Source organism: Arvicola amphibius, chromosome 10 (assembly GCF_903992535.2).
Source record: "Arvicola amphibius chromosome 10, mArvAmp1.2, whole genome shotgun sequence".
NCBI lineage: Eukaryota > Metazoa > Chordata > Mammalia > Rodentia > Cricetidae > Arvicola > Arvicola amphibius.
In genome coordinates, this window is record NC_052056.1 from 56,920,250 (window position 1) to 56,945,695 (window position 25,446).

Below are 25,446 nucleotides of genomic sequence, written 5' to 3' on the forward strand. Positions count from 1 at the left end.
AAAGTTTCATATCTTCCTTTTGTGCATGACCTGGTACTTAGGGTTAGATACATGACCATGACTAATCTGAGGGAGAGAGAGACATACTCCATTCATGTGTCCAGAGCAAGGAAAGTATCATTGGCTGGGAGCAGGTAGAGGGAGTTGCATGATGAATGTGTTGCCAGGCAAGAATGGATCATTGCAGTTATTGACACTAAGGTTCTGTATCATTATTTTGATAATCCCCCCATATTTAAGGGACGATAGCTTCTAGGAGTAGCCTACACCCTACCCTAATGATGCTATTATAATGATGTTCTCCTACCATGCAGTGGGTCAAGAATTCAAAACTGTATCAGAGACAGGCCTGTGTTTCCTTCCTTGGCCACATCTGCTGCTTTACTGGGCAGACAATAAGCCCTTCATGCTAGAAAGATGTAGTTTGGATTCTCAGTACACAAACTACCCTTTCCTTCCTGCCAACACATGTCCTGATTGCTCTCTGTGTGGTTATGGAGAGAGTCTGTTGACTTGATGAAAGGAAGCCTGTCTTGGTTTCCCTATCCAACCCTCACCAGCTGAGGTTTATGACTCTGTAGAAACTGAAAGTTAAGAAATGAAAGGAATAATAAGCATATTTACTATTGCCTGGGCATGGTGGGAGCATGCTTTCTCTGATATCAATGAGCTGACAATAGGTATTTCCCATATATGCTCCCATGCCTGGTAGATATCTCAGGCTGGGACTCAGAATTTTGGGGGGATTATTTTTTTTTAACCTCTGCAGAAATAATGCAGATATATCTTAGCACCTGAACAAACACAAATATTTTTTAAATTATTTATTTATTTTAAATTTCATTTTACATTCCAACATTCCAGTTTTTCATCTCAGCACTCTTCCCACTACTCCTCCCACCCTCTTGCCTTACCCCCAGCTCACCCCCCCATACATTCCTTCTCATGGGTAGGGACTCCCATGGGAAGTTAACAAATTCTAGCACATTACGTTTGGGCAAGACCAAGTCTCTTCCCACTGCATTAAGGCTGAGCATGGCATCCCAACAAGCTAGCTTATGCCTGAGGGATAGATCCTGGTCATACTGCCAGAGGCCCCTCAGATAGCCCAAGCTTTACCACTGTCTCCCACATATGGAGGGCCTAGTTTGGTCCCACAGAGTCTCCACAGCTGTGGGTCTAGAGTTTATGAGTTTCCACCAGCTTGGTTCAGCTGTCTCTGTAGATTTCCCCATCATGACCGTGACCTCCCTTGCTCATATATTCCCTCCTCCTTCTCTTAGATTGGATTCCCAGAGCTCAGCCTGATGCTTGAGTGTGGATCTCCACATCTGGTTCCATCAGTTACTGGATTAAGACTCTAGCTTCTCTGGAGCTGTGAATTGTAGTCTGATTATCCTTTGCTTTATATCTAATATCCACTTATGAGTGAATACATACCGTGTTTGTCTTTCTGAGTCTGGGTTACCTCACACAGGTTGTTTTGTTTTTCTACTTCTATCCATTTGCCTCCAAATTTCATAATGTTATTGTTTTTTTACAGTTGAGTAATACTCCATTGTGTAAATGTACCACATTTTCTTTATCTATTCTTCAGTTGAGTGGATCTAGGTTGTTTTCGGGTTCTGTCTATTATGAATAATACTGCTATGAACATTGTTGAGTGTCCTTTTGGTATGATTGAGAATCCTTTGGGTATATGCCCAAGGGTGGTGGTCTTGAGATAGATTGATTCCTAATTTTCTGAGAAACTGCCATACTGATTTTCAAAGTGACAGTACAAGTTTGCATTCCCACCAGCAATGGAGAAGGAGTGTTCCCCTTACTCCACATCCTCTCCACAATAAGCTGTCCTCAGTATTTTTGATCTTAGCCATTCTGACAGGTGTAAGATGGTAGTCTCTCAGAGATGACAAACACAACTTTTGAGGCATGATTACCTGCCAGTATCTGATATCAAGGTCTCAGGACTGTTTGAGTCTTGTTCTGTTTCATGTCACCTGCTCTTTGGAAGGGAGTTGCTGAAATGCTCTGTAAAGAACCTCTAGTTCCTCAGTTGTACTCAGTTCATTGCTACTTCCCTTACTTCATTGGGTTGCAGCAATGAAGAAGAAAGGAAAAGACTAAACAATGAAGGAGAGGCTGCCAGGGAGTCTCCATCCTAAAAATAAATGCAATGAAAGGAATCTAGGAAAAGCACATAAAAGAAAACAATCCTTAAATTGTTTATAAGTGATTCCATGACCAATGGCTGACCAGAAAAATTCTGTCCAAAGAACAATTTCAGGATTTTATTATTTCCAGCTCTCTTAATCCTGTTTTATAATTTTGCCAAAATCCCCCAGAGTTGTTGCCTTTTTGTCTGAAGTTAGCACTTCCTGTTTGTGTTGCCGATTCCAAGTTTGAAGTTAATATGCCCCATTAGCAAATAACTGTACGCCTTTCAGATGACCACTGACTTATTTCTAAAGACAAGCATCTCATGCCTCTTGCCAAGTGCCATGTTTGCAAGAAGAATGTACTGATGAACACAAGAAATGCTGTGTCTATGATCAGTGTATCCCAGCCTCTGTTAATCAAACTTGAATTGAGGATGGAGAAACATGGTTCATTGTAAAAACTAATCCACAGTCTGGCCTCGGTGTGTCTGCACAGTGTCTTCCCAAGAAGAACAGAGAAGAGACAAAATGATTTTCAAGATTCTTCCAACTCCTCAGCTGCCAGTATTTATGAATACGATCCCTGCATCTCAACCAGACTGGACTATTTGCTTTTTGCAGCTATATTCAGGGTTTGCTGTTCCACATGAGCTGTGCCTTGACCATTTTTTTTTTTAACGGATTGTGTTTCCAAATCCTGGCTTTGATTTGACACTTATTCTCAAAGCTAAGCCATAGTCCGTTTTTCCTTATGAGCACTTCTCTGCAAAATAGTCTCTGCTCTCTCTAAATTCAATAAATCTCAATCATCCGAAGGTATTGTAATAATCTCTTGACTGTCTGGTAATGTCCTCCAGGTCAAAAATAGTATTGCTGACTGTAAGAAATGTTTGAAACAGAACTGTTCTGCATGCCTCAGGTGAGGGGAGGGGGAATCCATTCTTCCTTTGCTAAATCATTGCTCATATCTGTTATTGTGTTTACAAATAAACCTTTTAATTTAAATTTTTAGATTTACTTTATGTGTTTGAGTGTTTTGCCTGCATATATGTATACGTACTATGTGTGTACTTGGTTCACAGAGTTCAGAAGTGGGTGTCAGATCCCCTGAAATCTGATTGAAAGATACTTGTGAGCTCCTATATGAGTGTTAAAGCTAAATTGGGATTTTCTGCAAGAGCAACAAGTGCCCTTAACTGATTAGCCATCTCTCCACCCCTCAAATTAATTCTTTACAAAGTTTCCTCTCTTCCTTCCTTTGACCTGAAGGCCGAGAACAATTTTCAGGAGCCAATTCTCATTCTGCCACATGGGATCTAGGAATTAAATTCAGGTCATTAAACTTGATGGTAAGCACATTTACCTGATGCATTATCTTGCTGGCCCTTAAATTAACTCTTACGAGATCAGCATCTCTCTCTGCTAAGGTGTGAAGGTACAAAATGCCTTATAGCCACATGCCTACTCTTTAGTCTATGCCTGCATCCTCAGGTTTCTAAAACTATTGTTTCCCTATTTGTAAGAATTGCTTTCTAAAGTATCTTTATTCTGTGAGCATTAGGGACTCAGCTACTGTTTTTGTCTCACCTCTAGAAAGAAGGAAGGGGACAATACTTTGGACTGTTTTGGTCTTTATCACCTGGACTAGACAAGGATGGATAGAAAATATGATGTGTACAATGTGTAAGCCTATCTCATCTTTTCAGGCCTTCAGATATTGTGTAGAAGAGACAGAGCTCAGAGACTGGAGTAGTGCTTCCTCCTAAAGGGGAGCAGGTGCCCTGTAGAGGGGCATAACAGTCTGCGCGGCATAAGGAGTTGAAGATGATAGCCAGGGAATATGGGATGAGGCTTCAGAGTGTGAAAGGAGAGAGAGTAAGGGGAGAAAACAGAGTAAGTAAGCAGCTCAGAGGAGCTGAGGAGTTTACAAACATAAAATTAGAGTTAGCACAGAAAATATATCTACACTTTGTAATAGAGAGACTAGCTATTCAGGCATGAAATGTCTTTATATTCGCAAGGTCTTACATAGAACCTTACACAGGGGCCTCTTCTTAAAAGATATTCAATAATAAAATGACCATTCCTTTTAATTAAAAAAATAAATGCCAGTAGACCAAATTATAAATTCCATACTATTGTCATACCAAATTATAACTAGGTGGTTTTGTTTCTAACACAATTAATACAGTAAATATATACATATGTTTATTTATCTTTTGGTTGATAGATAGTTGTCTATGTTCATGATACACAATATGATGTTTTGAAATATGTATTATAGAATGAATAAATCAAGCTAATTAAAAAGTTAATCACACCTATAGATTTTTGTGTGTATGGTAAGAAAATAGTTTTTATTCATCATTTAAAAATATGTACTACACTGTTAAGCACTGTGGTCTAAAACTACAGTTAAAATTTCGTATAATAAATCTCCAGAAGGTATAAAATAAAGTTTTTATGCTAATTGAAATGGAACAGATACAGTTTTGACCAAAACATAAGAGATTTTCTGTGGAGTACAGATGAGAGAGACACTGTTTCCCATCGGACCACAGGGCTATCGGAAAGAGCCGAGCATTCATTGAATAGTAATGTGCACACTGGGATAGACTGGAAACAGTAGGCACTGGCTTCCTGGGAGACTAGCAATGAAGGTGAGTGGGAGTCCCAGGTATCACGGGGTCATTTAAACTTGGACAGTCAACTGAAGTGATTTGGGGGAGAGAGCAAAGTGAGTTCTAAGTAGGAAAGTCTTGGATCCACATTAATGGAGACAGCTAAATGCTAATTGCTTTATTTTTTTCATTTAGCTTTTGGCTAAAAATAGAACTGAGAATAGCCAATTTAAAAAGCATATTTGGTTTCTGGGGGGGACCTGTACTGATGGAATTTCACTGGGTCGCTGTCTATAAAATCTTCAGTGCCTTTCACCTGAAAAGTTTTTTATTTAAATATGGTTCTGAACACCCGAGTTGTTTGTACTTAAGGAATCAGGAGGCAGTGTTTTTAACAAATGGCTACTTCTAACTACCTAACATTTAAATTTTGTATTATTCATTTCTCAGAAATGTGGTGTGTACATGCGCACACACCCATATGAATTTAGTTCAGGAAAATACCTTTGGTTGACTTCTGTTACTGTGATTGAACTTTTACGTGGCCCAAAGGGGGGCCACACAATCTGACTCTGCAGCTCAATTCTACCCTCCTTGACCCATTACATTCTGACCTTTCAATACATCGGCCACCCCCGTCCTCAACACTCATGGGTGTCATGGCCAAGAACCCTGCCCTGCCTTTCTTTCCTACATACTTGTGTGGCTCAGCTGCTGCATTTCTGACCATCCAGTGATGCACTGTCCCCTCAGGTCACAGCAACTACTGATTGGTGGGAGACAAGAGCAGAGCACCTTGGTGGTGTCATGTTGGACTTTTATCCTGGAATTCATATGTGTCTGTTTCCCACTAGTGATAAACCGTTTTGCTGGAATCTGTCATTTTCTCAGCATCGCGGTTTCTGCTGCCCACTGGTCTTCATGATCTCAGCCTCGATTTCGTCTACTGCATCTCCTAGCTGCACTCCCTGATGGTTTTAAAGTCAGTTTATGCTGTTCTGGGAACTCCCATGTTCTCTGTTTAAACGGCAATCTCCCACGAGTAATTCTTGTAATACCTAAAGAACAATCTCATTTCTTTATTTCGAATGCAGAATTTTTACTAGAAAGGGGGAAATTTGTTTCAGAACCTCTGTTTTACATATGAGAAAAAGAAAAACACAAACTTCTTCACACTAGACACCTGAGTTCAAAGGTAACATCCAACTTATTTCTGCAATTTAAAAGTCAAGAAAATGTTTGCTTTTCCAATGAGTTCGTTGAGTTAGATTTTTGCAAACATTTAAAAAAATGTTACCAAGTTCCATTTTAAACCAAAGCTTGAGTCATATCCACCTTGCCAAACTGAGAAATTTTAATAATGAGAGCAATAGGAAATGATGTCAAGTCTCAGGCTTTCTATTTCTTACCTACAAAAATCAAACTGTTACATTCAGCAATATTATGGCAGCTGTTAGTAATGAGATGCACAATACTGCATTTGTGTGTGACCTGAAATTATGCAATTCATTAGTGTTTTTAAGACATTTTAGATATTTAAAGCATTTTAATTTTTACTATAAAAAAACAAGAGCAGATGTCAAAAATAGCAATAACCTAAATAGGAATTTACTAGCATAAGCAGAGGAAACTCAACTGTAGCATTTGGATACTGAGAGCCAAGTTTAGATCAAATGGCACTTTAATTATAAGTATACACAACACTAACATGAATCTTTCTAGAATTAATTTGGGGATGAATAAATACATAATTAATTTATATTAAAATATAGTCTTAAAACTGGAATAATCAGAGAGTAAGAAAAACAAAACAAGATTTAGCCTGCACTGACTGTAGTTACTGCTAAGAATGCCAGGGCTTACAAGAGCTCCTAGATCCTGAACAAACTGGGGTTATTGCATGTTAAAATAATTATTGAAATAAATTTAGTCAAAAGAAAGAGGTCCCAAATCCTTGTTTTATGTGCTGTTACAGAATACCACAGACTAAATAAAGTTTATCCCAGATTTCTGCTTCTTTCATACCCGTAAGATGGGACTCATTTCCTGTAGAGTTAATGGACAATGGACTTTCTGAAAACCCCTTAAATCTCACAGCCCATTAGGACTTTAATACATGAAGTCAATTGCTTATGCCCTTGTGATATTTTAGCCACTTCCACTAGCCCATGAGAGACTTTTTAATGCTGTGAAGTGTCAAATACACTCATCAATACTGGATATTTATGAACTAAGTAAATCATAAACAAGTCATGACGATAAGGATGCGTGGTGGAAATCCAAGGAACTCCTTTCTTCTCGCTCCGTCTCATGTTTGTATTTGACACTTTAAAAGAAAAGAAATAGTCCGATTTATTTAAGGCAGTTTTGTGGCTTGTTGATAATGGTTTTTTTCAGGAGATGATGGCAATGTTTCATTTTAGAGAGGCTTTCCCATCTGCTCCTTAGAGCAGTGTTTTCTCAGTGGCGGTGTTTAGTTTTGCACATGCAGGGTTTCTTGTACTATTAGTGATGTGTTTTCTTTGCTCTGTGAGAAGCACTTTGATGAATTCAACGTCTTCATGTTTTATAGACAAATTGGAGTTACTTGAATAAGAAAAGAAAGGGGAGCATCTGACCCTTTGGACAATTATCCAAATAGAGTGGGGTGTACCAAAGGAGGGAAAAGGAGTGTTGATAATTTCCATAGCCTATTGATGTCGTCTTTAAAAACAACAACAACAAAAAACCACTGTGTGTTTTTCAGACATACAAAGAATACACAAGTTTTCTAAATTGTTTTACATTTTTCTATGTGCTTGAAACTTTGCTTAATGCTGGAAAGAACTGATCATTATTCTATGTCTCTAATTGGTTAGATTAAAAGACATTTAACTTAGAAATTTATTTGATATTCCAAAATTATTAAACATATTAACTTTATTTGTTTCCCAAAATTACAGTTCTAGAAAACCATAATTCAGAGAATATCTACAAAAGGCCTAGGGGGTAATTGGAAGTATACATGTATGAAATTTTCATATATATGTGTATATAAAAAATTATATGTATTTTATGCTATGAAATAAAGGAGAATTGTGGGCGAGGTCTTTTTTCCCACATTGCATAAATTATCTATACATGTTTTAAAAATTATTTGGGGCGTATCAGTTTTATTTTTATGTAGCCAGGGTGTAAAGATGAACAGTTCTCAAACTTGAGCTTACGTCACAATTGCCCGAACAGTTCCTGACTCTGCTGGTCCAGTATTTCGTACAAGTTGCTAGGTGACACTGATGCTCTCTTTAGGGACCACACTTTCAGGACCCTGGCGTGGAACCCATCCCATCTACAAGGAGAACCCACTGCTAGCCTTTGCATTTAAGTAGCAGCAGGAGGTAAACAAATATTCTATATAGGTGCTCATGAAAGCCAAACAGAGAAAGAACACAAGGAAGGGAAATGAGTTTTGTTAGTTCCCATGGCCTAATGATGTCTTCCTAAATAACAACAACGAAACACGTAGTTTTTAGGGTTAGGGTTAGGGTTTAGGGTTTAGGGTTAGGGTTTAGGGTTAGGGTTAAGGGTTAGGGTTAAGGGTTAGGGTTAGGGTTAGGGTTAGGGTTAGGGTTAGGGTTAAGGTTTAGGGTTAGGGTTAGGGGTTTGGGTTAGGGTTAGGGTTTAGGGTTTAGGGTTTAGGGTTAGGGTAGGGTTACTGTTAGTGTTAGGGTTAGGGTTAGAGTTTAGGGTTAGGGTTATTGTTAGGGTTAGGGTTAAGGTTTAGGGTTAGGGTTAGGGGTTTGGGTTAGGGTTAGGGTTAGGGTTTAGGGTTTAGGGTTAGGGTAGGGTTACTGTTAGTGTTAGGGTTAGGGTTAGAGTTTAGGGTTAGGGTTATTGTTAGGGTTAGTGTTAGAAAAAAAGAAACACGTAGTTTTGAAGATTACAAAGAGTTTTCAGGTTTTCTAAATGGTGCAAAAACATCCTAAAACTGGCTTTGACACTTCTGTGTTACTCTAAGATTCTCACTTGCATTTGACAATTCAGTCAAGAAATATTTTTGTGCCTTGCTTACTTAAGGAACATTTTCTTTGTACATCTTTTCTTTTTCTGTGTTTTAAAAGTACTTCTAGTGTGACTATATATTCACTGTATTAGTATATATGTATATATAGTAATTATTGACTGTATTTAGTACATATATGTATATATAGCGGAACTGTATTTGTATATGTATGTATATATATATTGACTGTATTAGTGTATATCTAGTATATATGTATAACTAGTATATATACTGACTGTATTACTGTATATATAACATATATTGGCTGTATTATATATAGAGAGAGACTGTATTTATATATATATAGTATATTGACTATATTAGTATATATACATATATATATATCCTGGTATATATATATATACATATATATATATATATATATATATAATATGTATACCGTATTAGTCATGGCACATTCAAATAATTTTCCTAGTTACCAGCACAGTATTCTGGAATCCAGTCATTGCATTCAAAGAGGTCATTAATATCAAGTACCTAGTGGTTAGAGAAGAGGGGAAATTGAAAATTGGATCGGCAAATATACACATGCCATTCACTGCTTTAATGGCATACTGGAGACTGACTGGGCAAGGAGCAATAAACAGAAATGCATCAGCTCCCAGTTCACAGACTATGAAGCTCAGCTTCAAGGCACTGCTGTGTAGATGCTCTTCTTGCTGTATCACCCATCACCTGAGACTGCGAGTGGGAGCCAGGGTAGAAGACACCTTTGAATAGTGGTGTTATTGCCGTCTGATAGGGGTTAATATACTGGATCCTGCACCCTGCAATGTTTTCAGTGGGGATTGGGTTTCTGCATGTGTTTTAGAGGAGACAAAAATCGATCAAGCCACAGCCTTCTTCAAAACAAATTGAAGCCATTTGAAAACCGTCCTCCTGAACATATGGCAAATACATGGTTGTTGATCACACATATTTGTCGTTTCCTGCATCTCCGTCACCTCTTCTTCTCCAAACTATCATTGTCCAGACTAGAGAGCAGTTTAGTAGAGTTGAATCAAAGGCTTGTGTGCAAATGAGAATATATGGATCCGAATGGGAGGCCTCCATAAGAACTGTAAGCTGTTAACTTAGGAAGTCAGCTATGAAAAGTAATTATCCTCCCTGGCTCTCAATTGTGTTATGATGTAGGCCATGAAACTACTTCTCCCTTGGTAAAACTATTCAATATGATCAAATGCTATTGAAATGTCAGCACGGGACATTTCAGGCTGCTAGTCAATCCTCCAGCGTCAGCAGATGGTGAAGTCTTGGCCTGAGCAGTCAGAACACTGGGTATTCTGACCTAGGTGGAAACTGTGGCTATTTCAGCTCAAGTGGGGCCCATTTTCAGCACAGCTGGGCAAACACAGAAAGTGTTCCATTAGGAGGAAAACATTTTCATCTTCAGACTTTGGACAGTGCTGAATTCAAACATTATAAATTTAATAGCAAACATCTTCTAGATATTTGGTGTCTTTAGTGTTCTAATAAATAGCAGGCTGGCTCACAGGAGTCATGCCCCGTGGGGATCACTCAAAGGTATTTGCATGGGCACAGCTCTACAGGTGAACAAGGGCACATTCCCTAAATCCTGAGACCTCACATTGCCTTGGGAACCTATGCTCCGTCTGCCTGCTTACTGTATGCTATCCCGGGGAGGGAGTGTGCTATTCTGTCCTGGAACAGTGATCACGAGAAACTGTAGTTTGTGATGTTTGCAAACAGATCATCATGGATGAGGAAATTCAAAATTTGAGTGTATATAAAGGTTCAGTTTGCTGGCACTGGGGCTGATCATGAGGCTCTTGGGACTACAAAATATTTTCTTTCTAATTTTCACAGTGTCATTTTTCTTTAGAGTTATCAAAATCTTTCTTTACATGTTCATTGTAGTCAGCATTTTCCTTATGTTTCCAGGTTTATATTTGTAAATGGCATGCAAGGATGCTTTGTGGCTCTCTCTGGAACCATGTGCTGTTGTTAATTCATCTTCTGAACATTGTGAACTCTTTGACTTCACTGTCCTTGTTTATATCTCTGCTTCAACATGTGTTTTATATATATGGAGAAAAGTTTCATTGGTTAGTTAGGGTTCACAATGTCCAAAGTGTTTGTCCTTATCTACACTATACCAGGCACCCTGCCACCAGTATCTTTCAACTTAAAAACGAGCAAGAGTTGCTTCACAACAATCCTGGGAACGTTTGTAATGACAATTTTGTATACAGACACACACACACACACAGGCACGCACATACACACACTCACACACACAGAGAGACACAGATGCATACACAGACACACATACAAACACAGGCATACACACAGAGACACATACACAGAGAGACAGATGCATACACAGACATGCAGGCACACACACATGTACACAAAAATACAGACATACTCATACACACACACACACACACACACACACACTACTCACAACAGCACAGTCATAATCTAAAGAATTCCTTCCACCCACCCACCTACCTCATTCTGGTATAGTCTCATAGACCCTATTTTTCTCATCTTTCTGACTACTTCAGTTAAATTCTTCTGCTCCCTGAAGGTCAGTCAAGTATCTGGTCATACAGAACTAGTGAAAGTTTAAATGACACTGAATATTATTTAATTATTAGTGACATTAACTTCTTGTACCCCATAAAGTATTGAATTGAAATTACCTTTTTTTCTTTATGTAAAATTTTTACCAGGGAGCTGGAGAGATGGGTCAATGGCTAAGACACTTGCTATTCTTGCAGGGGACCTAATTTTCATTCTCAACACCCAAACGGTGGCTCACAACTGTCCGTTAACTCCGGCTCCAAGAGATCCGACACCCTCTTCTGGCCTCTGTGGGCGTCAGGCATGCATATACATATATGTAAGCAAACCACTCATGAAATAAAAATTTTAAAAAAAGTTTAAAAATTTCCGATAATATCCCTGGCTTTTAGGTTATTGTTATTGGCAAGAAAATCCCACCCTCTACAACATACGAACAGAAACAAGTAAACAATTGTCTCATAGCCTTTGCCTTCCTAGTCACTCTGTGAACATTGCAGAAAAATCGCTAAAACCTTTAACACATATAAAACCACAACTTATAAATCCACAGCAGGGAGAGTCATTGGAGCACCGAGCCTTTATTCCACGGTCTGACTTTTCACTCCCGAAAATTCAAGGCAAAAGGTAAATTATTGCCAAGGCTTAAGTTAACATTGACATTGGTATAGCTTAGCATAAGAATTTAGTGGAATACAATCCATACCCTCAGTTACATTTTTCAAAGCTTTTGAATATGATATCACACATTTGCTCAATATAAACATTGAAGATGGGGTATCTTGATAACTCCTCAATCTGTTATGTAATGGTAAGACATTGGAATGTTTTCACAGAGTGCATTTGAAACTTAGTGTTCTTTGAGAGAAACCTGATTTAATGTGTGTGTGTGTGTGTGTGTGTGTGGTGTGTGGTGTGTGTGTGTGTGTGTGTGCGTGTGGTGTGTGGTGTGTGTGTGTGTGTGTGTGTGTGTATTGAATGATCACTAGCACCAGACACTACTAAAGCTAATTCTGCTAGTGATGCAATGGCCACATGATTGAATGTCCTCCTATCAGAAGGCTGCATAGCTAAGGAAGGGGTTCTCCTGTCATACAGCGGGGCAACGGCATGCCACAGCAGAGCTGTAGCCTGCCTGCTTACTTAGGTAATTCATTCTGTTTTATTGCTGCATCTGATCCCATTGAATGAGTGAGCTGTGGCTTATTTATTCACTCAGCCACTGATGGATATTTGGGTTTGTTTCCAGTTTAATGTTTGGAATGTTCTCATACATGTTTCACACAGACATGTTTTCATCTCTCCTATGTGAAATGGCGAGAAATGGAACTGTTGGGTTCTTTGGTGACTTAAAAAAAACTTAATGCTCACAATCCAAATGTATAAGACTTCCAAATTCTGCCTGACATATTGTTAATTATATTGTTATTTTAATTTTAGCTATTCCAGATCATTGTGGCTTTAATTTTTGTTTCCCTTTGATTAATCATATTAACCAAGAATTGGCAAATTATGGCTTACACATAATGGGATAATACACAGTTACGTCTGCTTAATTTGTATGATGTCTACATCTTCTCTCTGTGTGTATATGTGTGGTGTATGCATATACTGTATGTAGTACCCATGTACGTACATATGTCTAAGCTGGAGGATGTTATCTACAGCGTCTCTGTCTCTGTCTCTGTCTCTGTCTCTGTCTCTGTCTCTGTCTCTGTCTCTCTCTCTCTCTGTATGTGTGTCTGTCTGTCTGTCTCCCTCTTTCTCTGTGTCTGTCTGTGTGGTATATGCATATCTGTGGTACATGCATATGCTGCATGTGTGTGTGGTACCTTCATGTGAACACATGTCTAGACTGGAGGACGATATCTACAGTGTCTCACTCTCTTTTTCTGTGTGCATTTCTATCTGTCTGTCTGTCTCATATATGCATAAGCTTGGTACGTGCATGTGTGCATGTGTGTGCCATGCCCGTGTGTGCATATGTCTGGGTATGCAGTAGCTGGAAGACGATGTTTGCCTCTACCATTTTCTGCCTTCTTCCTTTGAAACAGGGGCTCTCCCTGAATCTACAGTTTGCTTGGTTTTGACTTAACTGCCTGGCCAGCGAGTCCTAGTGATCTCCTGCCAGCCCTGGGGTTCCTATCACATGCACCCATGCCCAGATTTTTTCATGAGTGCTGGGAATCTGAATTCTGGTCTTCCTGCTTGAGCAGTTAGCAGCACTCGCTGTACTGGTAATCAGTACTACAACATTATGCTATCTGATCTTCAAAGCCTAAAACAGAGTCTGACCTCTGGAGGAGAAGACTCAATAACCCTAGAGGTTAACACATTTTTATGTGCTTCTTGTCCACTGATCATCTCTTTTGGTAAAGCATCCATTCGTGCCGGTTAGGTTTTTTGTTTGTTTGTTTGTTTGTTTGTTTGTTTTTATTTAGCACATGCTAGAGTCACATGGGAGTGATGGAGGATGGTCATCTGTCTATGTGTTACTTTCATTGGTTAATAAAGAAACTGCCTTGGCCCTTTAATAGGACAGAAAATTAGGTAGGCAGAGTAGACAGAATTGTGGGAGAGAGAAAGCAGAGTCAGGCAGACACTTCAGGCAGTTGCCATAGGCAGTCGACATGCCTCTCCTCTCTGAGTCAGACGCAGGTTAAGATCTCTCCTGGTAAGCCACCACCTTGTGGTGCTACACAGATTACTAAATATGGGTTACTCAAAATGTGAGAATTAGCCAATAAGAGGCTGAAACTAATGGGCCAAGCAGTGTTTAAATGAATACAGTTACCATGTAATTATTTTGGGTAAAGCTAGCCGGGTGGAGAGACATAGCCCGCCGTTCCATCTACATGGGAGGAGGAAACTTTTACTGAGGGATGGCCTTCATTAAGGCAGGTCTGTGGTGCTATTTTTTTGATTAGCAATGTCTGTGGGATGGCCCAGCCCACTCTGGGTGATGCCACTCTTGGGTAGATGGTCCTGGGTTATAAAAGCAAGCAAGCTCAGCAAGCCAGAGAGAGCAAGACAGTAAGTAGCATTGCTCTGTGGTTTCTGCTTCAGTTCTGGCCCCCAAATTTCTGCCCTGACTTCCCTCAGTGATGGATTGTTAACTGGAAATAAGAAATGAAAGAAGCCATTTCCCCCTGCAGTTTCCTTTGTCCGTGTTATGTCGCAGCCACAGGGAAACAAACTAGGATGCTATTCAAACACGTTTAAATCGCTTGGTTTTTATATTCTTTTTAATTGACGATAAAGAATATTTATGTATTCTGGATGCAAATTCTTAAGGAACTTTTTTTTTAGATTTTTAAAAATTTTATAGTTTTAAACTTTTTATCAAGAGGTGGGGGAAGATCTGGGATGATCTGGGGGAAGATTTGGGGGAAGGGAAGGAATATGATCAAAATATATAATGTGCCCTGATTTTAAATCTGTGTTTCCTATATCATATCTGAACTGGTAGGTACCGATTTAATTAGTTAAATATTTTATATAGTATGAGTTTTCTATAACAAGGTAAATGGCAGAGCATGTATAGGCTACAGTATGCTGTGAACATTCTGTGTAGTATGAGATGGATACTAGAAGACCACAAATGGGGGTATGTTCTCTATCCTTTAAGGAGTCTTTGTTTTCTTGGTATAAGTATTGCAATTATTCTGTACATAGTTCCTTGATAAGATTAAATTTAGATGCACACTTGCTATTTGGAATATTTATCATCTGTTCACAGGGTATTATAACATTGTGGTAATATAAGCAAAGGCAATTCCTGTTGCTACATAATACATATCTTTTACCTTTAGAAGACTTTTAATATGATGTAGTTTTTCTGTCTCAAGAATCTTATCATCTTGACCATTGTGATATGAACAACTTTGACCATATTTTGTAATACTTTGGAAAGTATAAGAGGACTCTATGAGAAATTAGACATGGAGAAATTCTAATGAATATATTTTAATGGCGATTCCTTTCTTTGTCGTTCATGACTGGGTGGCTATAATGTCTTCACTAGTTTTATCAAAGCATGAGTTTTGTAGTTGGTGTTGACGGTATTTTTGTTGGTGGTTTGGACTTGTTGCTGTTCTGTTTGGGTACTTCTTGAACTCTGGCACTCCCTCAGTGACTGAGCTGTATCCCAGGCCACACTATTTCTTTACAGAACTGGACATGTCCTCAGCCCCCAGCAGCCAGCAGCCTCCCTCCTTTGGTTGGTTGATGACCCAGAGTTCTTGAACTGACAGTGCTGTCTCTTCCTCTTGTCCACCTTGCCAGTCTCACCCCCTGCTTTTACTACTGGAAGGCATGTATTTACCTTTAGAATTTGAAAAATGGATAATTCTAATTTTGCTCTGTAAGCAGTCTGATTTATTTACTTTTGGAATTTCACAACACTTTGAAATATTTAGAGATACTGTAGGGTGTTGCAAATAGAGGATTAGAAACTACTGGCATGGATCCAAGAATGTACTTTGCCAATATGCAGCTTTTCCCAAGGCAGTTTATTGCTGCTTTCCTAATTGTTTTTTTATAGTCTCTCACATGCGATAAAATATTCTTCTAGTAGTCTTTTTCTTCCCCTCTGTATCCCGAACAAAGAAATTTTGAGCAACATATTTGTTGCTTATTTATGTGTTATTTTGGTTAAGGTTATGTTGTAGTGTGTTATTTTCTATTATATCTGTGTTACTTGCCAGAAGTCTAACTATGACTAAATTCTGAAAGATAATGTCTGTTACATAAATTGGGCCCCAAAACATCAGGCATGTCCAACTAGTGGCCACATGGCTACACATGGTGAAAGTCAGCTGTGAATGCAGACCAATCCCCAATCATAAACTCACTTACTAAAGCATTATGCATTTTTTGTAACTTAGTGCATTTTTTTTTTTTTTTTGGTTTTTCGAGACAGGGTTTCCCTGTAGTTTCTAGAGCCTGTCCTGGAGCTAGCTCTTGTAGACCAGACTGGCCTCGAACTCAGAGATCCGCCTGCCTCTGCCTCCCGAGTGCTGGGATTAAAGGCGTGCGCCACCACCGCCCGGCCAACTTAGTGCATTTTTGAGTGAAGACTTTGTAAGTGGCGATATTATGTTTCAGTGTCAAAAGGTTGACCATCCATGATGGAAACAAACGATAATAATTTGTAATAAAAATGTTATCATCAAATATTAAAATTAATGCATGATGCACAGAGATATGGAACCCAAATATTAGAGCATTTATTGTCCAGAAGTATGAAGAAGGGTCATTGAATCCTAATATAAACAGTAATTTGGAGAAAATGTTGATAAATCTATCTTGAATAAGAGGAAAAAAGCTGTAAAACCTTTTTGCCAGATGCTGAAGATTGATGAAGTAATAACTGGATGAGGGAAGGGTGGAAAGAATGTCAAGCAAAGGTGGAGGGATTGTATAGTGGTCTTGTAATAACCATGCAAAGGCAGGACAAATCACATATTCTAGAATGTGGGATGACTAACCTGACCAAAATAAGGTGTGGTGTGTTGAGAAGTAATATCAGAAGTAACGTATGGTAACATAACACAGGGATCAGAGTTCTTAATACTCAGTCAGCGGTCCTCAACCTTCCTAATGCTGCAGTCCTTTAATACAGTTCATAGGTTGGGGTGACCCCCAACCATAAAATTATTTCTGTTGCTACTTTATAACTGTCATCTTGCTACTGTTATGTCTAGTAATGTAAATATCTTGTGTGCAGGATATCTGATATGACCTCTGGGACGGGCCACGACCCACAGTTTGAGAATCACTGCTTTAAATGAAGAACAAAGATGGTGGTTCTAAAATATCATATTTGTGACATTTATTGCAGGGGTATTTTTCTATGTGTGTTACTCCTTTTCATGACATCTTTAGATATTTCACTCAGGAGGGTAGTACGAATCAGAATTTTAGAGGAAGAGTCAATTCATTTGTTCTATAATGTTCTATAATTAAAATATAATTCAAAGTTCTATAATGATGATGTATTTCTTGGCATAAATTGTTAGCCAAAGGGAGAAAGCCTGCGGTTCTCTGCCATAGAAGTAGACCACTTGCATTTTGGTGGATCTGTAGCTGTGTTTATGACTTTTCTTTCGGTTAGTATACTATTCCTTCTGCTTTCTCGGAGGAAGCATACCATGATTACATCCAGCAGAGTCCACGAGGAAAATGTTCTAGTGTGGTGTGAGGCCGCCACTCTGTGCTCTCAATCAAGTGCAAACTCAGCTTAAGCCCAGAAAGAGTTTTCCAAATATCTTCTCCACAGAATACTGCAAGCAACCTGACTGCGTTTCAACTTACTGTGAGAAATGACAACCTCCTAAAGCAGAAGAATGTGTTCTCAACGTACACTTGCCCCATTCTATTGAGAAAAAGTAATACTGGCAGAAATGTAGGCCCATTGATTAATAATGGAAAAACTGAATTGGACAAAGTCTGTTTTGTATAAACTACACAGTACCTTGTTAAAACCTGGAGAAATTAAGACAAGTCAAAGTCCTCACCATGAGGCCCATGGCTTGACCACTCCTAACTCTGTTGAGTAATAAGGATGGTCACAATAACAATGAGGCCCACAAGAAAACATGCAAGATGATGGGAAGTGTGAAAACACTCAGTTGCCTTCATTTGGAAGAACTGAACTACATCACCTGTGACGTTCCTTTCGGGAATTTTCAAGAAATTACTTAGTATCTATGGTTCTTAGTTTTCCACAGATGCAGGAATAACCAAGAGTTAAAACATTCATAAAATTATGTTTTTAGTCAAGTGCAAACTAATATGCACGTGCATAGAACTGATCCTGGCTGCAGAGGTGGATGGGATCCATCCCAACAGTGTGGTGCTCCTGAAGAAATCCTTTTCTTTTTTTCAAAGACTTCATACAATCCTTACATGTTCCTGTGTTAGTTGGATGCTTGTCACTCTGACAAACACCCTCAAGAAATATTTCAAAAGAAAGGAAGATTTCCTTTGGCTTGCACTTTGATATGCTTCTGTACATTGTCAGCTGGTTTGTGTGCTTTGAGTTTGGGGTGAGGCAGAATATTGCTCACCAAAAAGCAGAGAGACAGGTGGGTCCAGAGACAAGATGGAACTTTCTAGATCATGCCCCTAGTGACCTTTGTCCTCCAAGTAGGTCCCACCTCCTGCTCTCTACCACTTCCTAATAATGCCACCCTGTTAAAAATCCACTACGGGATAAATCCACAGAAGAAGTTAGATTCCTCATGATCTAATTACCCCTCAGTGACTTGATCCAGCAGCTTGGAGCATTCAACATGTAAGATCATTGGGGAACATTTCATGCACAAAGTGTAACAGTCCTACATTGATCGCAATTGTTTGGGTTGAGTTACAATAAAGTTCTAATTATGACTTCTGACGGGAGTTCATGCTGCAGTGACATGGGGACTAGTATTCATTCAACATGGAACTTTGGTTAATGAGAAATAATAGAGGGAATTGTTAAAACAGTAAATGCAGTCTTCTAAAAGGGTAAAAAGTATTTTAAAATATCAAATATTTGGAGAATAAAGGGAAAAATTCAAGCTCATGATCTTAATTTTTTTAAAAAATAATTTATTTAGATTCATTTTATGTGCATTGGTGTCAAGGTATCATATCCCTTAAAACTGGAGTGACAGACAGTTGTAAGCTGTCATGTGGGTGCTGGGAATTGAACCCAGGTCCTACGGAAGAGCAGCCAGTGTTCTTAACTACTGAGCCATCTCTCCAGCCCATGATTCTAATCTTTAGAGGCATACATATTTTATAATTCATAAATTTGAGTCACTTTAGAAAAAGATTAGACTGTAGTTTATATAATTTCGTATGTGAGGTCTTGACCAGCAAGTACCATTTAAATAAGCATAGCTGCTCAAGGAAACAAATTCTCATGCAGTGAGTTAAGAACACATGGCGGTGGAGAGATGGTTCAGTTGTTAAGAGCACACAGTGCTTTGCTAGAGGACCCGAGTTCCTCTCTCAGCACACACATGGGTCAAACCCACGCGTACCTCCAGTTCCAAGGATCTCACTCTATTTTGGCCTTCAAAGGTTCCTGTACACAACAACCCCCATTTTACCACCTCAACAACTCTTATCCCAGAAACTTTACTTCTTTGTCCATTCCCAGCTCTATCAATGACCAAAACTTGTAGATATGGGTCTGGAGAGCATCCTGAGGATGCTGAGATATTTCATGGTACAGTGATTAAATTATACCAATAAAATCTTTGTTGCTTGCACCATATATTGGTAACAAGTATAAAGTGAATTTTCTAGCTCACTTTGGATAGAAAAATGAGATCACCCCAAATTCCACTTACCCCCTCAGTAACAAACCACCAAAACTTGGATCTCTCTATTTTGCTTTTTATTTTAGTCTGCTTTATGCAGTAGTAAGTACATTTTCTTTGATATTAATGGTAGTCTTGTTTTTGGTCAGTTTTTTATCGGCTGTATGATACCAAGAAGCAAAAGAGGTGGTGCTTGTTCTCAGGACAATGTTCCAATAGGCAAGGTTTGCTGGGCGGGGTTGAGTGATGAAAATGGCTAATGTATTGGACACTCATCTTATGTTTCCACCCTCAGGTAAAAGACCAAACTTGAAGGTGCATATCAACACCACCAGCGACTCCATCCTCTTGAAGTTCCTGCGTCCAAATCCAAGTGTAAAACTGGAAGGATTTCTCCTGGGATATGGCAGCAATGTGTCCCCAAACCAATACTTCCCTCTTCCCACAGAAGGGAAAGTCACCGAGGCTGTAGTAGGTAAGGTGTTTGGGGATCAAACTCAGAGAGAGGGGTGGGTGATAAGAGGAACCAACTATAACAAGATGTCCTCATATGGAAGACAAGGAACATTTCTTCTACATCCTTGGCTGAGCCCAATGTGGCAGTATAAATCACCTTTGTAATTAATGCAACCCAAAGCACAGATTTTTATACTGAAGTTTTTAGTGTATGAAGAAATAATCGTCTTAACTACTGTTGAACCTGTAATCCTTGTCCACATAATTGGATATATAAAGAAAGTAACGGCTGAAATACTGGACTCAACCCTTGTGGCATTATTTATGTGAACTAATTTTCCTTCTTGTTGTCTTTATTTTCTTCCAGTAGAAGATAGCCACTATAGATTTTTGGGTTTTATCTTTGAAAAGAAAAGAAAACATACTGCATTTAAAAAATTTTAATAATTCAGACAAGGATATTAAAATTTAATATGAATTATGAAATTGTGAATTTCTTTGAAAATGTTCTAATGATATAAAATTAGAGCTTCAGGATGTGAGCCATCTTCTTGTTTTCTCTGTGGGAAAATGTAAATATAATCCACTTAAGGGATTAAATGGTTTTGATAAGGATGATTCATTGTGAAGACTTTGAAAGTCTAGGGTGAGATTTGGTTCTTTGCACTGCTACGATGTTGCTTAAGAGCCCAGTCTCTGAACTTTCAGAGTACAATCCCCATGTTCCAACATTTCATATTGCATTTTCGAGTGTGTAATGAGAATGCCAAGATGGGTTGATTTTGTTCTTCTGCCTTTTGCTTTTTCTGGAGAAATCTCTGTTGCTCCTTAATGCCAGCCAGGAGGTAATATTGTTAATTAATGAACAACTAGAGATAATGTTGTAAAGTAGCAAGTAACTCAATTTTACGTAAGGGAACCATTTTAAAACAAATCTAAGAGCTGATTACCCCCCACACTCTGAGAATTAGGTAGTTTTCACACGTATTGTAACCAGTTCCATGAAGAATTTGAGTTTGGGTGATTATAAATATTCCCTGGTATCATCCAATCTTCACTATGGGAAGTGACCAAAAGACAAGCTCACCCTCACATTGATATACCACCCCATTTCCAGGGAGTTTTAGAATTAATCCTTTTATTTTTGATAGACTTTTTTTGTTATTTAATCTGGTCATTTGTTAGCTTCCTTTATAGCATGTGAAAGCATTGAATATTAAGATGGTAGAAGTCAAATTGTTAATGAAAAATGTGCATAATCTGAAGAAAATTTCCTGCATAAACACTCCAGCCTTCTATTGTTTTAATAATGAAGGTTGATCAAATGCCCTGGGACCCCTTCCCTTTATTATTTTAATCCCTGACTTTTGATTGTGTAAATTTCAATTAATGGGAATAATGTTGATGAATGTCTTGTAAAACAGGTTGAATACACATCACTGTGCTAATGTTGTTCTACGTGGTTGTATATACTGTTTTCTGGAATGTTTTAAAGCATAAAATATACTTTTATCAAGTATGCATCTATAACAGATAAGAAATATTTTAATAATTCCATACATTTATTAAATTATTGCCTTAATCCTACAATATCACTTTATACCTGGATCACACTTAAAATTTCTCGTGTGGTCTTACAACTGTCTTTTTAGGACTGGTTTATTTGAATCACTAAATAAACTTCACACATTGCATTAGATTATGGATCTTAGATCTCTTCCTTTCCTTTCAGAATATCATTGGTATGTAGAGAAATTGGAACACTTCTTGGGTGAGATGTCCACACCCTGTATTTAATGGGCTGCTTCCCTTATGTGTTTTCCTTTGCAGTACAGAAGATAGCATATTGTAGAATGGAGATGATCTACATTTTATGCAGGATTTATACTACCATAAATTCTCCAGAACATACAGCTTCTCTAAGATGGTATTTTCATGTCCATTCAGATAGAGGAGACAAGAGTTTATCTTTGCTATTTGTCAGAGAGCCTCTGGCCAGATAATGACCGTACAAGGTTTATACAGTTATCTATTCATGAACTTGCATGAAGTTCATAACATACCCAGGCCAGAGATATGATTTGGATCTTATTCTTTTGACAAAGTAACCAAGAATTTAGTAGTTGTACTCTGGGATTTTAAACACTGTTGATTATGAGGAAAGGATCCATTCTTCATGAACTCTGTGTCTGCTAACACACAACTAGCTATTCAATATTCTTCCCTAGAGTTGAGAGTCTAAAATTGTTGTGGAATATTAGTTGAAAATGTGTTACATTTGCTTATCCTATGGAATATTTGTTTAATGATGCAAAGATGTGTTACATTCTTTTATGTTGCATTTGTTTATCTCTTTGAAGCTATGTTAGTTTGCCTGCTTAAAACACCTGATTGGTCTAATAAAGAGCTGAAGAATGACCAATAGCTAGAAAGAAGAGGAATAGGTGGGGGTGCCAGGCAGAGAGGATAAATAGGAAGAAAAAGGGGGGGTAAAGGAGGAACGAGAAAAAGAGAAGGAGAGGAGGATACCAGGGTCCCACTACCCAGCCACACATCCAGTGTGAGAAATAGAAAATAGAGAAAAAATAGAACCAGAATAGAGAAAGGTAAAAACCCCAGAGGCAAAATGTAGAAGAAGAGAAATGGGATAATTTAAGTTAGGAAAGCTGGCTAGAAACAAGCCAAGCTAAGGCCAGGAATTCATAAGAAAGAATGGGTCTCCATGTACTTATTTGGGATCAGGGTGGTGGGCCCCAAAGAGTAAAGAATAAAAACAATCAACTACATAAAATACTTTGGAAGATGAACATTGAGTAAGTCTGGCTATTTATGGCTAAAATGGAGTATAAAATGGTAAGCTCCCTAGTCTTGCTATTTTCAGGATGTAGTGGATTATCTATAGAACTCAAATATATGGAGTTAAACTGACACAGGACCATTTGAAGATGAAGCAGCTGTAAGCAAGAGGAGGGAAAGTCAAGGCTGAAGTTATGCACATAGGCTCCAATGAATAGCAGCACTAAGGAAAAAGTCACAACCCATTTCCACCATGAAGATCCAGAGATTCAATTTCCAAGCTGTTTGCAGAAAAGGATGGAAGTACTTGACATATTTTTTCAATATTTTTATTTTAAAATACAATTGCATCATTTTCTCCTTTCCCTTTCCTCACTGCATCTCCCCTCCTGTGTACTCCTGACCCTGCTCCCTCTTAATCCATGGCTTCTTTCTCTTCAATTGTTATGTACATGTGTAAATATGGCAACCTACTGAATCTGTCCAGGGTTGCTTGTAGTATATGATATCAGGACGGACTGTTTCAAACTGGACAACCCACCGAGGGGCTCATCCCCAGGGAGGAATATTTGTCCTCTCTGCTCCCAACATTCTTTAGTTCTCTGTAGCTCTTTGTTAAGAGGTGGGTAATATGAATTTCCCACTTCCACATTAGAAAGTCTATTGGTCTTGTCTTTGTTTAGGCAGCCAAACTTTGAATCTGATTTTATAGACCATGCAAAGAAGGCGGGAATTTGAATTAGCAGAAATATGTGCACAGCATTCAACTTTGATGTTAGAAAAAAATGTCCTCTAAGCTGAAGTGAGGATATCCAAATTCATATGGTTTTGTATCATCATTTTTGTTACTCTTTAGACTACAGAATAAAGAACAGATATTCCTTTCAAATTTAAATGGCCATGCCATTTAAAGTATTCTAAGTATATTAAGAATTTCAATGTGACAAGTGATGTTCTCCAATTCCATTGATGGTTTAAAAATGGAGGCTAAATCATCATATCAAGAGAAAACACTTGAGGTCTAGAGATGCTGTTACATATTATCAGGGTGATCTAGAATTTTAAACCTGTAACTTCTTCTCATAGAAATTCTAGTATATTCTACCAGTCCATCCCAGAAGTAACTATGACTGCAGAGCCATTGAATGCCCTTGGGAGATGCCCAACACCTTCTTCCATTAGGTGCCCTTAGGAGATGCCCAACATCTTCATGGCCTTTCATCCACTCAACAGCAAAATGGCTTAGACTGACTGAGATCTATATAAAAGCTTACACAAACTCCAAGGAGGGCCATTTGGTTAGGAGGAAAATTATCCTCTAAGAAAGGTACATCTTCTGGCAAAGTTTTCTGAAGGCTAACTATAGGATATAAAAAGCACATTCCACCTTCCCAGAGGACCAAGGTTTCCAAGAACGAGGAAGATAATATCTAGTTCCCATAGATTTAGCTGCAAGCTATGTGACTGGTAAACTAAGGAAATGCATTATCATTTTGAAAAAAATCTCAGGAGGCCAAATTGAAAAAAATTTTAATGGCCAGTACTGGGGTTAATATCTGGTGACTAGGAGGGAGAGAAATGATCGGAATAGAGGAATTTAGTGACCAGGGCTTGAAGTCTTTTGGCTTTAGGGTGCAGAAAATACTGTTTACAGTATGGAAAGCATGAGAGTTCTTTAATCTGTGTGCATGTATGTGTGTGTATGTGATGTGTCTGTGCATGTATATGTATGTGTGTGTGTGCCTGTAGTGTGTGTGTGTGTGCTTGTGTTTGCTCTGTCTGGCATGCCAATGTCCTTGCGTGGGGTTTTCTGGGAAGACTGAAAAGAACTGAATCATTGTTCCCTTCTAAAACCTAGCCTAGTTTGTTTTTATTATTATTATTATTATTATTATTATTATTATTATTAATTGTTTCATTCTTTGGCTATGCTTCTACAACACAGAAAACCAAAAATTCACTTTAAAAGAATTAAGGTCAATTGATGGCCATTAGAGGTGATTTTTAGGGACTAATAAGGAACCCTTGCTTCTTTTAGTTTTTTTGTGTTCTCCCCTCTACCTGCCCCCTTTCTCGTTTTGTCATCTGCTGGGCTGCACCAAGGTCTTGCTAACAGTCGGAAACACTAAGGTCATTTTTATATGCCATTACTTTCTCTTTGCAGAATGTTCCCTGGTTAAAGTCCTAACTCTGGTTTCTGTATTTTCTCTCTAATCAGTTAACTGAGAATGAATAGCATTGAATGGACACCACCAAATATCTGTAGCATAGACTATAATAGACTCTAAGCTCATGAGAACATTCAGGTTTCCAGAGTTCATGTAAATTGTTTAAGCCCTGTTACCTGCTCATCCAGGAGATCAAAGACAAATCACTGTTTCTTGGGGAACCCTTGGGACAAAGATGCTGGAACTCCTAGGAGGCTTTCCATGTGACATGCTCTTCCTTGTCCTTTAGAGCAATGTGTCCTTTTTTATTAATCCTTT

The 25,446-nt window shown here is 38.4% G+C and overlaps 1 protein-coding gene across 8 annotated transcripts in view; it reads left to right on the forward strand.

Annotated features, from left to right (window-relative positions):
* The window catches only part of LOC119825216 (ABI family member 3 binding protein), a 213,737-nt gene that overhangs the window by 37,531 nt on the left and 150,760 nt on the right, over positions 1–25,446 (forward strand). For all 8 annotated transcript variants that reach the window (XM_038345948.1, XM_038345949.1, XM_038345951.1 and 5 more), the window contains exon 2: positions 20,004–20,183. In XM_038345948.1, the coding sequence (XP_038201876.1) occupies positions 20,004–20,183 (180 nt within the window). The remainder of the gene's footprint in view (positions 1–20,003; positions 20,184–25,446) is intronic.